The sequence below is a fragment of the Oncorhynchus kisutch genome, unplaced genomic scaffold (assembly GCF_002021735.2).
Source record: "Oncorhynchus kisutch isolate 150728-3 unplaced genomic scaffold, Okis_V2 Okis04b-Okis11a_hom, whole genome shotgun sequence".
In the NCBI taxonomy this organism is placed as follows: Eukaryota; Metazoa; Chordata; class Actinopteri; order Salmoniformes; family Salmonidae; genus Oncorhynchus; species Oncorhynchus kisutch.
Genome location: NW_022261981.1, coordinates 443563 through 458941, shown reverse-complemented (window position 1 = coordinate 458941; position 15379 = coordinate 443563). Strand labels below are relative to the sequence as shown.

The 15379-nt window shown below is 46.4% G+C and overlaps 1 protein-coding gene across 1 annotated transcript in view; it reads left to right on the top strand.

The window, feature by feature from the left end:
• LOC109876239 (protein FAM135A) overlaps nt 1–15379 on the top strand; it is a 58226-nt gene that overhangs the window by 27158 nt on the left and 15689 nt on the right. Inside the window, 9 exon segments of the mRNA XM_031813067.1 lie at nt 3681–3751; nt 4220–4393; nt 4634–4760; nt 9079–9232; nt 10735–10812; nt 12020–12069; nt 12381–12539; nt 14407–14480; nt 14788–14942. Of these exon segments, the coding sequence (XP_031668927.1) occupies nt 3681–3751; nt 4220–4393; nt 4634–4760; nt 9079–9232; nt 10735–10812; nt 12020–12069; nt 12381–12539; nt 14407–14480; nt 14788–14942 (1042 nt within the window).

Genomic DNA, 15379 nt, shown 5'->3' with positions numbered 1-15379 from the left:
GGAGGCTAGACTGTAGGCTAAGCTGAGGAGGCTAGACTGTAGGCTAAGCTGAGGAGGCTAGACTGTAGGCTAAGCTGAGGAGGCTAGACTGTAGGCTAAGCCGAGGAGGCTAGACTGTAGGCTAAGCCGAGGAGGCTAGACTGTAGGCTAAGCCGAGGAGGCTAGACTGTAGGCTAAGCCGAGGAGGCTAGACTGTAGGCTAAGCCGAGGAGGCTAGACTGTAGGCTAAGCCGAGGAGGCTAGACTGTAGGCTAAGCCGAGGAGGCTAGACTGTAGCTAAGCCGAGGAGCTACTAGGCTAGCGAGGAGGCTAGACTGTAGGCTAAGCCGAGGAGGCTAGACTGTAGGCTAAGCCGAGGAGGCTAGACTGTAGGCTAAGCCGAGGAGGCTAGACTGTAGGCTAAGCCGAGGAGGCTAGACTGTAGGCTAAGCCGAGGAGGCTAGACTGTAGGCTAAGCCGAGGAGGCTAGACTGTAGGCTACCGAGGAGGCTAGACTGTAGGCTAAGCGAGGAGGCTAGACTGTAGGCTAAGCCGAGGAGGCTAGACTGTAGGCTAAGCCGAGGAGGCTAGACTGTAGGCTAAGCCGAGGAGGCTAGACTGTAGGCTAAGCCGAGGAGGCTAGACTGTAGGCTAAGCCGAGGAGGCTAGACTGTAGGCTAAGCCGAGGAGGCTAGACTGTAGGCTAAGCCGAGGAGGCTAGACTGTAGGCTAAGCCGAGGAGGCTAGACTGTAGGCTAAGACCATGACCAAGTTGTCGTTGTGCTGGTTAGAATCAGTTCTGCTATAGAGGACAATAGGCTGACTTTCACTGAGGCTCTGGCTAGCCTGTGTTCAAATGTCCACAGTAGCATACTACTTACAATGCCCAATACATTGCTTCATACTGAGTGAGCTTGAGCTGCGCTGCAGTGATCCATATGATTGGCCAATTAGATGCAGGCTATTTAGCCTAGATTTATTTAGCTTTAATGTAGACAATTTAGCCTAATATCTCACATGGATATTGTTCACAATAGTTATAAAATATATACCTGTTATGATGGTATGGATATAGGAAGAGAGACGTGGTATGATGGTATGGATATAGGAAGAGAGACGTGGTATGATGGTATGGATATAGGAAGAGAGACGTGGTATGATGGTATGGATATAGGAAGAGAGACGTGGTATGATGGTATGGATATAGGAAGAGAGACGTGGTATGATGGTATGGATATAGGAAGAGAGACGTGGTATGATGGTATGGATATAGGAAGAGAGACGTGGTATGATGGTATGGATATAGGAAGAGAGACGTGGTATGATGGTATGGATATAGGAAGAGAGACGTGGTATGATGGTATGGATATAGGAAGAGAGACGTGGTATGATGGTATGGATATAGGAAGAGAGACGTGGTATGATGGTATGGATATAGGAAGAGAGATGTGGTATGATGGTATGGATATAGGAGGAGAGACGTGGTATGGATATAGGAGGAGAGACATGGTATGGATATAGGAGGAGAGACATGGTATGGATATAGGAGGAGAGACGTGGTATGGATATAGGAGGAGAGATGTGGTATGATGGTATGGATATAGGAGGAGAGACGCGGTATGATGGTATGGATATAGGAGGAGAGACGCGATATGATGGTATGGATATAGGAGGAGAGACGCGATATGATGGTTTGGATATAGGAGGAGAGACGCGATATGATGGTATGGATATAGGAAGAGAGACACGGTATGATGGTATGGATATAGGAGGAGAGACGTGATATGATGGTATGGATATAGGAGGAGAGACGTGGTATGATGGTATGGATATAGGAAGAGAGACACGGTATGATGGTATGGATATAGGAGGAGAGACGTGATATGATGGTATGGATATAGGAGGAGAGACGTGGTATGATGGTATGGATATAGGAGGAGAGACGTGGTATGATGGTATGGATATAGGAGGAGAGATGTGGTATGATGGTATGGATATAGGAAGAGAGACGTGGTATGGATATAGGAAGAGAGACACAGTATGGTTTTTCCACTCTGAAGGGTTTCCTCTGATTTCTATCCATTCATACTAATGTACTACTAAGAATGCATGCCCAGTACTGCACATTGCTTCATACTACGTAGTACGTACTACTAAGAATGCATGCCCAGTACTGCACATTGCTTCATACTACGTAGTACGTACTAGAGTTCGACCGATTAATCGGAATGGCCAATTAATTGGGGCCGATTTTCAAGTTTTCATAACAATTGGAAATCGGTATTTTTGGGCGCCGATTTTTATTTTATTTTTACACCTTTATTTAATCTTTATTTAACTAGGCCAGTCAGTTAAGAACACATTCTTATTTTCAATGATGGCTTAGGAACGGTGGGTTAACTGCCTCGTTCAGGGGCAGAAAGACAGATTTTCACCTTGTCAGCTCGGGGGATCCAATCTTGGAACCTTACAATTAACTTGTCCAACGCAATAACGACCTGCCTCTCTTTCGTTGCACTCCACAAGGAGATGCAGTAAGCCGAGGTAAGTTTCTAGCTAGCATTAAAAAAAACTATCAATCATAATCACAAGTTAACTACACATGGTTGATGATAGTACTAGATATTATCTAGCGTGTCCTGTGTTGCATATAATCTGACTGAGCATACAAGTATCTAAGTATCTGACTGAGCGGTGGTAGGCAGAAGCAGGCGTGTAAACATTCATTCAAACAGCACTTTCCTGCGTTTTGCCAGCAGCTCTTCGTTGTGCGTCACACATTGCGCTGTTTATGACTTCAAACCTATGAACTCCCGAGATGAGGCTGGTGTAACCGATGTGAAATGGCTGGCTAGTTAGCGCAAACTTCACTCGCTCTGAGCCTTGGGGTGGTTGTTTCCCTTGCTCTGCATGGGAAACGCTGCTTCAATGTGGTGGCTGTTGTCGTTGTGTGGCTGGTTCGAGCCCAGGGAGGAGCGAAGAGAGGGATGGAAGCTATACTGTTACACTGGCAATACTAAAGTGCCTATAAGAACATCCAATAGTCAAAGGTTAATGAAATACAAAGAGGGAAATGGTATAGAGGGAAATAGTCCTAAAATAACTACAACCTAAAACTTCTTACCTGGGAATATTGAAGACTCATGTTAAAAGGAACCACCAGCTTTCATATGTTCTCATGTTCTGAGCAAGGAACTGAAACGTTAGCTTTCTTACATGGCACATATTGCACTTTTACGTTCTTCTCCAACACTTTGTTTTTGCATTATTTAAACCAAATTGAACATGTTTCATTATCTACTTGAGGCTAAATTGATTTTATTGATGTATTATATTAAGTTAAAATAAGTGTTCATTCAGTATTGTTGTAATTGTCATTATTACAAATACATATATATTTTTTTAATCGGCCGATTAATCGGTACCAGCTTCTTTTTTTTGGGTCCTCCAATAATCGGTATCGGCGTTGAAAAATCATAATCGGTCGACCTCTAGTACGTACTACTAAGAATGCATGCCCAGTACTGCACATTGCTTCATACTAAGTAGTACGCTAATGAATGGTGCTCTTGGGTTGTTGTCATGGTGGAAATCAGTTCCTCTGTCGATGGGGAAATATGCTCACTATCACTATCACTCACTCCATTTCTTTTCCCCCTCTGAAATGATTGTTTCCCCTGTCTGTTTCTATCCCTCTTCAGGTAGAAGAATCCCTCAATGACATGGACTTCCAGCTCTCTCTGGAGTTATACTTCACAGATGGAGACTTCTCGTACGTTTCATCATGGCCGAACACTGTGCTTCTTATGCTGTTACCAAACCTGTGTTCAAACACCATTTGAAGTCTTAGATACTGTACTTTTAGTGTTTTCTTTAGCCTGCCCAGAAAGCCAGATGGATGGGGGTTGCAGGTTTGCAACTAAAACACCAGACAAGCTCATTCAACCCCAGATAAAGTTTTTTAAATTCTTCATGTAGTATTTTAACCCAGATCTGGCTATTTTTAGATGCAGATTGTGTTTTTGAATCTCTGCTATGATGTCCTTAATAAACCCGTCTGCCGGCACTTTTTAGACACGTCTGATGGGGTCTGTTTATACCAAGGGCGTGTGCAGCAGTGCATTTCAAGTTTAGATGGAAACATTGCACACAGTTTTTTATATTCTTCATGCATCTATATGAATACATTTTTCTATTGTATGATTTGAGTTTCTCCAGCAGATACGTTCTTTCCCACTAGGCCCGAGGAGCTCAGCTCCCTGCAGAACATCAGCAGTCGTTCGCTCCGCTTGCACTTTAGCCTGAACCGAGGCATCCACCAACACATCAATATCATGTTCGACTACTTCCACCTGTCTGTCGTCTCTATGGCCGTCCACGCATCCCTGGTTGCCCTGCACCAACCCCTCATCAGGTAACACACCCCCCCCCCCACTGTATAGGGAATAGGGTGTGACTTCGGACTGACTTGATATATCATCACGTTCATAAATAAGCATAAGTCTCTCTGGATAACAGCGTCTGCTAAATGACTAAGATGTAAATCTACACTATATTTATCCAGCCTCCAGTTCAGACTTGGTCTTCAGAGCAGTATAACTGAAAGGTGTTGACCAGTAAGGCGTGATTCCTGAATGGCTGTTGTCTGTTGTAGTTTTCCCCGGCTAGTGAAGAGTACATGGCTGAATCGCACCGCCCCCCAGCAGAGTAAAGACTCTGTCATCCCAGCCCTGGAGAATGTGGTGTTTGGAACCAGCTATGTCAAACAGCTGTCTGCTGATGTAAGTATAGATTAGGCCTCAGGGCCGACTTGCTCTAAAAAAAAATGTTTCTCGTCTGAGTTGTCTGTTCTAAAACATGTATTTTTCCATATATTGACACACACTATAAAATCAACTATATGTACTGAGCTTGTCTGATGCTTTAAGGGCACTGTGATTGAATAATTAAGATGCACAAATGACTCAAGACGGAGCCAGAGATCAACATAACCAAAAGAAAAATACCTTTTCCCGACCCTCCTCCTCCCGCTCCTGCTATGACGTTTCCACTGGATCAGACCATGACATTTTTTCCCTTTTATCGATGGGAGAAAGATGGAAAGATTTTTCAAATACATTGAGGAACTATTGTCTTTCTCAATGGATGTAAAAAATATACTTTGTTCACCTGCTGTTTGAGGTAAAGAAATACACACTTTGAGAAGCTCCACAGCTCATTAGTGGTGATGAATTAAGACAATCACAGATACTATCAAACTTCCCCAAATAAGCACATTTCTACATTTGCACACAGGCCAGGTAGCCTAGGTCTACTTCTATGGATAATCAGGTGCACGTCCTTAAACAATATTAACAGGAGCGCTCCAAACATAATACAATGAATAAATGGACCAAACTCTTAAATGGAATGAAATAAACCAAAACGTGTCTCACGAGTGTAGCATAGGTTGTGAGCTCTGCAAACAACGTGTTCACTCTGACATGGAGAATGGAAATTACAAACCAATTAGTCCTCAACCTCCAGATAAATCAGTCATCTCTCACTAATGGCTTTTAGTAGCTCCTCTTCTTCCCTGACTGTAGGTCAAATAATAATATGTTGAATCCATTAACAGAAATGACCGGAACAAAACATAGATAGATGAGAATGAAAGGTACTACTGGTGTTGTGTCATGGTGAATTGATAGAATTTAACAATCGAAGGGCAAACATTCACGCAGTTAATATGAAACAATGAATTGGCCGGAGAAGACGCATTCTGAAGAGAGATGAGTCTTGTGCATCTAAGCCACACTTACCTTCTTAACGCCAACATTTTAAATGATACCCAAAGCATTATCTTCACACATACTGTATTGTAGGCCTAAGGAATACTCTTATACTCTCTAGACATTTATGGAAAACCAATGCTATTTCACTTATTTTCTCCATTCTATCAAATTTGCTTGAGGTACCAAAGCAAACACCCTCTCGGCTGATGCCTGTCTTAGTGATGGACTGTGCCATCCCTGCTGCCTCCGCAATGGATTAGTCCACTGAGACAGGCAGGAATCAGACACCCTCTCAACTGAAGCCTGTCTTAGTGATGGACTGTGCCATCCCCGCTGCCTCCGCAATGGATTAGTCCACTGAGACAGGCAGGAATCAGACAGCTGTCTCGTGTGCCATGACAATATATCTAGATCTACAGAAATCCACCAACAGCATATCAACCAAATAACCGACCCGTCTAGTACACCTTCATCCAGAAATCCTGTTGGAGGATTCACAGATTTCATACTTATTCCCCTCATAATTCCGGGAATCTTCCAACCGTGATGTCCGAAAATTATCTGTATTTTGTGACCCTTATTCTGCTAGTAATGACTTCTATAGGAACGAGTGTTCTGCTGCTAGTAATGACTTCTATAGGAACGAGTGTTCTGCTCCTAGTAATGACTTTTGTAGGAACGAGTGTTCTGCTGACAGGGACAAGCTGCTAGTAATTACTTCTATAAGAATGAGTTCTGCTGACGGGGACAAATCAAATCAAATTTATTTATATAGCCCTTCGTACATCAGCTGATATCTCAAAGTGCTGTACAGAAACCCAGCCTAAAACCCCAAACAGCAAGCAATGCAGGTGTAGAAGCACGGTGGCTAGGAAAAACTCCCTAGAAAGGCCAATACCTAGGAAGAAACCTAGAGAGGAACCAGGCTATGTGGGGTGGACAGTCCTCTTCTGGCTGTGCCGGGTGGAGATTACAACAGAACATGGCCAAGATGTTCAAATGTTCATAAATGACCAGCATGGTCGAATAATAATAAGGCAGAACAGTTGAAACTGGAACAGCAGCATGGCCAGGTGGACTGGGGACAGCAAGGAGTCATCATGTCAGGTAGTCCTGGGGCATGGTCCTAGGGCTCAGGTCCTCCGAGAGAGAGAAAGAACGCACACTTAGATTCACACAGGACACCGAATAGGACAGAAGTACTCCAGATATAACAAACTGACCCCAGCCCCCCGACACATAAACTACTGCAGCATAAATACTGGAGGCTGAGACAGGAGGGGTCAGGAGACACTGTGGCCCCATCCGAGGACACCCCCGGACAGGGCCAAACAGGAAGGATATAACCCCACCCACTTTGCCAAAGCACAGCCCCCACACCACTAGAGGGATATCTTCAACCACCAACTTACCATCCTGAGACAAGGCTGAGTATAGCCCACAAAGATCTCCGCCACGGCACAACCCAAGGGGGGGGCGCCAACCCAGACAGGATGACCACAACAGTGAATCAACCCACTCAGGTGACGCACCCCCTCCAGGGACGGCATGAGAGAGCCCCAGCAAGCCAGTGACTCAGCCCCTGTAATAGGGTTAGAGGCAGAGAATCCCAGTGGAAAGATGGGAACCGGCCAGCAGAACACTCGTTCCTATAGAAGTCATTACTAGCAGCAGAACACTCGTTCCTATAGAAGTCATTCCTAGCAGCAGAACACTCGTGCTAGTAATGACTTCTATAAGAATGAGTGTTCTGCTGACAGGGACACGCTGCTAGTAATGACTTCTATAGGAATGAGTGTTCTGCTGCTAGTAATGACTTCTATAAGAATGAGTGTTCTGCTGCTAGTAATGACTTCTATAAGAATGAGTGTTCTGCTGACAGGGACAGGCTGTACTTCATAAAGACTGTAAGGTACAGGGCAGAAGGAAAACAAGTTGTGGTAGGAGAGGTTATTGACCAATGAGATGGGGAAGAATAAGCTCTACTAGAAGCCATTAGGGAGAGATGTTGGATTTAGCTGGAAGTCTAAGAGTAACTGGTTTGTAATAACACCGACATGGAGAAAGGGAGCTAATAGCTAGGCCCCTCCCACACACACACACACACACACACACACACAGATTGGGTTGATGCCTGAATGCAACATGCTCACTGAAGTGGAATGCTAGAGACAATGCTCAGTCCCCTTGTCACTCTAAGATACATGCAGCCAGACCTAATGGGGCAGCTCAGAACACACACACACACACACACACACACACACACACACACACAAACAAACCACAGCTCAGAAAGCAGTGAAATCCATCGACCTCTTCTCCTAGTTTTATAACAGCCATCCTCCTTAGTAATGGCTATCCAGTCAGTGGTACCATACAGGTTATTTCACATCATATTAATTGCAGGCAGTAAATGGAAGGGATAAGGGTTATATGATTCATATTAATTGCAGGCAGTAAATGGAAGGGATAAGGTTCTATGATTCATATTAATTGCAGGCAGTAAATGGAAGGGATAAGGTTCTATGATTCATATCATCGAGCTGCATATTTTATATGTTACATTTTGCCAGATGACAGGCCTGATGAGATGCTGGTCTATGACTGATGTATTTGGGGAAGCCAGCTAATTCTTCCCATAACAGACGGAAAATGTGATCAGATAAGAAATATCTTGGCCCATTAGAAATATCTTGGCGTGTAAGAAAGATCTTGGCCCATTAGAAAGATCTTGGCCCATTAGAAAGATATTGGCCCGTTAGAAAGACCTTGGCCTGTTAGAAAGATTTTGGCCCGTTAGAAAGATATTGGCCCGTTAGAAAGATATTGGCCCGTTAGAAAGATATTGGCCCGTTAGAAAGATATTGGCCCGTTAGAAAGATATTGGCCCGTTAGAAAGATATTGGCCCGTTAGAAAGACCTTGGCCCGTTAGAAAGACCTTGGCCTGTTAGAAAGATCTTGGCCCGTTAGAAAGATCTTGGCCCGTTAGAAAGATCTTGGCCCGTTAGAAAGATCTTGGCCCGTTAGAAAGATCTTGGCCCGTTAGAAAGATCTTGGCCCGTTAGAAAGATATTGGCCTGTTAGAAAGATCTTGGCCTGTTAGAAAGATAGTATCAATAGAATAAAAGGGGAACAATCGATTTGAATTTAAGGAAGCAGCCATTATTTAGTAAACCATAAAGGAGTGCAATGAGGAATCCATTCTCTTCACTGTGACCTTGTCTTGACTGTGTATGTGTCACAGCATCTGTGACTTGTTATAGCCTGTTATGACCTGTTATTTATGGCCTATTATTAACACCCTGTGTGTCTCCCTCCCTTCAGGGCAGAACATTCCTGGTGTCAGACCAATGTCTGCAGCATGCATTCAGTCTTCACCACAGTCTCTGTGCCAGCCTACTGCTGGCCTACCAGGGCCTGTTTGGTTACTTCACCTCCGTCAGCAAGGACCTGCCCTCCTCACACCGCATGGAGCTAGGTAGACCTACACTACACCATGGTAACACTAGAAACAGTCAGTCACACACCCATCACATTGCCAGGTGGCTGCATGGAGAAAAACAGTGTCAACTGAAATGGAAAGAATCTCCAGGATGTTGATGCTCCACAGATGTAATGGATCTGTAGCGCTGACAGACTGGGTCATTCCCCCATAGTCCATTTATTACCTCAGTTTTGGTGTTGACATTACAACACTGGACCTGCAGCTTGATTTGACTGCAGGGTTTGAGTTGAAGAATTAGATTTAGAGAGCCCTGATACCCAGTGAGAGATTTACAGGACATTCAGCTATGTATTACACCCCAACATGATCCAGAAACACACACCTCTAGCCTGCTGCCAGACTTTACTGTTAGAACACTCTTGTTTAATGCTGTGCTCTTCTCTCTCTCGCTTTTTCCAATGTCTGTATCTAGAATGAGTGATGTATTGTACATGTGTCTTCATCAACTGGCTGTGTTGTTTATCATAGTATTTGCATGTCATCATTTGCTCCCTGCCTCCTACAAAAATAATTCCTTTCAGCCGTTCTAGGAGGAAGTTGATGGTAGTAGTTGACTTGCTCACCCTTGGAGTCACAACATCAACTCTCCTCCCTACAACTAGCTGTGGTCTGGTGCTTCACAGACTGTTAGTCAGTCACAACATCAACTCTCCTCCCTACAACTAGCTGTGGTCTGGTGCTTCACAGACTGTTAATCACAGTCACAACATCAACTCTCCTCCCTACAACTAGCTGTGGTCTGGTGCTTCACAGACTGTTAGTCACAGTCACAACATCAACTCTCCTCCCTACAACTAGCTGTGGTCTGGTGCCTCACAGACTGTTAATCACAGTCACAACATCAACTCTCCTCCCTACAACTAGCTGTGGTCTGGTGCTTCACAGACTGTTAGTCACAGTCACAACATCAACTCTCCTCCCTACAACTAGCTGTGGTCTGGTGCTTCACAGACTGTTAGTCACAACATCAACTCTCCTCCCTACAACTAGCTGTGGTCTGGTGCTTCACAGACTGTTAGTCACAACATCAACTCTCCTCCCTACAACTAGCTGTGGTCTGGTGCTTCACAGACTGTTAATCACAGTCACAACATCAACTCTCCTCCCTACAACTAGCTGTGGTCTGGTTCTTCACAGACTGTTAGTCACAGTCACAACATCAACTCTCCTCCCTACAACTAGTTGTGGTCTGGTGCTTCACAGACTGTTAATCACAGTCACAACATCAACTCTCCTCCCTACAACTAGCTGTGGTCTGGTTCTTCACAGACTGTTAGTCACAGTCACAACATCAACTCTCCTCCCTACAACTAGTTGTGGTCTGGTGCTTCACAGACTGTTAGTCACAGTCACAACAAATGTTTCATCCTGAACATGATCAAGTACTTATTAATCCATTCTAACCTTAGAGGGCATAGTAACAACAACAGCAAGGTTAAACATGCCCTTATATATGTGCCAATCACTCCTACTAGCCAAGCCCAGCATGCAAGTCCTTTATGAGAGAGTACTCAGAAGACCCTTCCCTCCAGACCAAAGGCACGTCTTTATAGGTATGTCCCCCCTACCTGAACCCTACCCTCCGTCCCTTCCCTCTACACTCAGTTCAACCTGCTTCTTCATATCTTTTCTTTTCCTGTTTTGGTTTCTATGCTTTCTCCTCTTGGTTCCTTTTCCCCCACACACCTGGTAATCTTTCTGTGTGCTTCAATGCCTCAGTCTTTCAGTCACTATAACTCCTAGAGGTCAGTGCCTGTCATAGTCCTCTGTCTGTCATTTATTCACACACTTCCTTCTCCCCACAGGTGGGCCGCCTTCTTCTTGTCCTTTTCTGTCACAGTCATATCTCTGGGGGCCAGGTCTCTCTCTCTCGCTCGCTCTCTCTCTCGCTCTCTCTCTCTGGCTCTCTTCTATCTTCTTGTCCTTTTCTGTCACAGTCATATCTCTGGGGGCCAGGTCTCTCTCTCTGTGGCTCTCCTCTTCTTCTAGTCCTTTTCTGTCACAGTCATATCTCTGGGGGCCAGGTCTCTCTCTCTCGCTCGCTCTCTCTCTCTCTCTCTCTCTCTCTCTCTCTCTCTCTCTCTCTGGCTCTCTTCTATCTTCTTGTCCTTTTCTGTCACAGTCATATCTCTGGGGGCCAGGTCTCTCTCTCTCTGGCTCTCTTCTAGTCCTTTTCTGTCACAGTCATATCTCTGGGGGCCAGGTCTCTCTCTCTCTCTCTGGCTCTCTTCTTCTTCTAGTCCTTTTCTGTCACAGTCATATCTCTGGGGGCCAGGTCTCTCTCTCTCTCTCTCTGGCTCTCTTCTATCTTCTAGTCCTTTTCTGTCACAGTCATATCTCTGGGGGCCAGGTCTCTCTTTCTCTGGCTCTCTTCTATCTTCTAGTCCTTTTCTGTCACAGTCATATCTCTGGGGGCCAGGTCTCTCTATCTCTCTATCTGGCTCTCTTCTATCTTCTAGTCCTTTTCTGTCACAGTCATATCTCTGGGGGCCAGGTCTCTCTCTCTCTCTCTCTCTCTCTCTCTCTGGCTCTCCTTGTCCTTTTCTGTCACAGTCATATCTCTGGGGGCCAGGTCTCTCTCTCTCTCTCTCTCTCTGGCTCTCTTCTTGTCTTCTCTTCATCCATCTGATTGGCTCTTTCTTATGTCTAATGATACCGTTGATTTTCCAGCCTGTCTGTCAGACTTGACAGATCTGAATATGATTGTGGAATTGACAACAAAAAAGGACCTCTTTTAATGCTCTTTGTTTTATTCTCCAGAGGAACTAGACGTTGAGAACCGTCTCACTGAGCTCTGTGATCAAGTCAAGGTACGATATTAGTTTCTGCCATCAGCTCACTGTCTGAGCCCTTTTCATAGTCAAGTCGATAGGTCTACTTAGTGGACTAATCACTTCCAGCACTATGGCAGGTCTCCCTGACCCAGATTAAAGTCCTGGACTTAAACTCCTGGACAAAGTTCTTCATTGAGTGTGATTGGATTTGAAATCAAATAGAGATGTGCTGACCTCAAGGAAACATGGAAGAATTGGAACAGGGCCTGTGTTTGTGTTTTAGCTTGTCTTTGTGGCGCCCCCTGGTGTCTATACTGAGCTAATCCATGTCCCCCTCTCTCCAACAGCAGAGAGCGGAGAGCCCGGACGAGCTGGCAGAGCTGGTCAATATGAACCTGGCCCAGCTGTGTTCCCTCCTCATGGCCCTGTGGGGTCAGTTCCTGGAGGTGGTCTCACTGCAGGAGAATGTTGCTGCCCTGCTGGCTGTGGAGCATCACACACTCAGAGTGAGTAGATTAGCAGCACCTAGCACCTCACTAACCCTGCTGACCATGGTGCACCTCACTAACCCTGCTGACCGTGGAGCACCTCACTAACCCTGCTGGCCGTGGAGCACCTCTAACCCTGCTGACCGTGGAGCACCTCACTAACCCTGCTGACCGTGGAGCACCTCACTAACCCTGCTGACTGTGGAGCACCTCACTAAGCCTGCTGACCGTAATGCACCTCACTAACCCTGCTGACTGTGGAGCACCTCACTAACCCTGCTGACTGTGGAGCACCTCACTAACCCTGCTGACCGTGGAGCGCCTCACTAACCCTGCTGACCGTGGAGCGCCTCACTAACCCTGCTGACCGTGGAGCGCCTCACTAACCCTGCTGACTGTGGAGCGCCTCACTAACCCTGCTGACTGTGGAGCGCCTCACTAACCCTGCTGACTGTGGAGCGCCTCACTAACCCTGCTGACTGTGGAGCGCCTCACTAACCCTGCTGACTGTGGAGCGCCTCACTAACCCTGCTGACTGTGGAGCACCTCACTAACCCTGCTGACTGTGGAGCACCTCACTAACCCTGCTGACTGTGGAGCACCTCACTAACCCTGCTGACTGTGGAGCACCTCACTAACCCTGCTGACTGTGGAGCACCTCACTAACCCTGCTGACTGTGGAGCACCTCACTAACCCTGCTGACTGTGGAGCACCTCACTAACCCTGCTGACTGTGGAGCACCTCACTAACCCTGCTGACTGTGGAGCACCTCACTAACCCTGCTGACTGTGGAGCACCTCACTAACCCTGCTGACTGTGGAGCACCTCACTAACCCTGCTGACTGTGGAGCACCTCACTAACCCTGCTGACTGTGGAGCACCTCACTAACCCTGCTGACTGTGGAGCACCTCACTAACCCTGCTGACTGTGGAGCACCTCACTAACCCTGCTGACTGTGGAGCACCTCACTAACCCTGCTGACTGTGGAGCACCTCACTAACCCTGCTGACTGTGGAGCACCTCACTAACCCTGCTGACTGTGGAGCACCTCACTAACCCTGCTGACTGTGGAGCACCTCACTAACCCTGCTGACTGTGGAGCACCTCACTAACCCTGCTGACTGTGGAGCACCTCACTAACCCTGCTGACTGTGGAGCACCTCACTAACCCTGCTGACTGTGGAGCACCTCACTAACCCTGCTGACTGTGGAGCACCTCACTAACCCTGCTGACTGTGGAGCACCTCACTAACCCTGCTGACTGTGGAGCACCTCACTAACCCTGCTGACTGTGGAGCACCTCACTAACCCTGCTGACTGTGGAGCACCTCACTAACCCTGCTGACTGTGGAGCACCTCACTAACCCTGCTGACTGTGGAGCACCTCACTAACCCTGCTGACTGTGGAGCACCTCACTAACCCTGCTGACTGTGGAGCACCTCACTAACCCTGCTGACTGTGGAGCACCTCACTAACCCTGCTGACCGTGGAGCACCTCACTAACCCTGCTGACCGTGGAGCACCTCACTAACCCTGCTGACCGTGGAGCACCTCACTAACCCTGCTGACCGTGGAGCACCTCACTAACCCTGCTGACCGTGGAGCACCTCACTAACCCTGCTGACCGTGGAGCACCTCACTAACCCTGCTGACCGTAATGCACCTCACTAACCCTGCTGACCGTGGAGCACCTCACTAACCCTGCTGACCGTAATGCACCTCACTAACCCTGCTGACCGTGGAGCACCTCACTAACCCTGCTGACCGTGGAGCACCTCACTAACCCTGCTGACCGTAATGCACCTCACTAACCCTGCTGACCGTGGAGCACCTCACTCTGTTCATGTGTTCTCATTCTGGTCTCTTGCTCTCCTTATTTCAGGTGCGGAGATTTGCAGAGGCCTTCTTTTGTCTGGAACACCCGAGACAAACGGCACTGGCCTATCAGGAACTACAGTAAGACAAATTACTAACGTGTGTGTGTCCTGTGTGTGTGTCCTGTGTGTGTGTCCTGTGTGTGTGTCCTGTGTGTGTGTCCTTTGTGTGTGTCCTGTCTGTCTCTGTTTGTGTGTTTTTATAATTAATTAACCACCAATTCACAATAACAGAAAATGAAGATTTGTACTGTTTTTTATTTTTCCCTCCTCACATCTTCTCTCCCCTCCTCACGTCTTCTCTCCCCTCCTCACGTCTTCTCTCCCCTCCTCACGTCTTCTCTCCCCTCCTCACGTCTTCTCCCGCTCTCTCTCCCTCCTCACGTCAGTGCTCACAGCCACCAGCAGATGACCACAGCCATCAAGAGTTCCTCCTACTTCCTGTCTCTACCACCACTTCCTGTTGCATGTGCCGACCTGGACGGGGACGTCAGTTCCCTGCCAATCATCTTCGAGGACAGATACCTGGACTCTATCACGGAAGGTCAGCGACGCAATAGAAATAGAATGAAATAGATTCTGTTTCTATATTTCTATGAGTAACATGGCAGACCGTTAGAGAGACAGCTATTTAAAGCAGGAATGTGATCACTTCAATTTAGAAAAGTCAGGAAAGTAAATATTGTTTTCGGGCTAGGTTATAATATATGTATAGAGGGTTATGTCATATAAGCAGGAATTTGTGATTAATCAGGGAAAATCACATTCACGCTTGCACTTTAAAATATAATTCCTACAATCACAGTAACTTGTTCATTTAAGTGCCTTGAACATTTGAAGTGAGACTGGAAAGTGGCAACATGGAAGTGTTTCTTTGTCTTTCTCTATGAATATATTTGGTCTGTCTCTATATTTTCTGTCTGTTGATTCAGTTTACTATGGCAACACCATTTCACCTAATGTAATTCTGGGTATATGTAA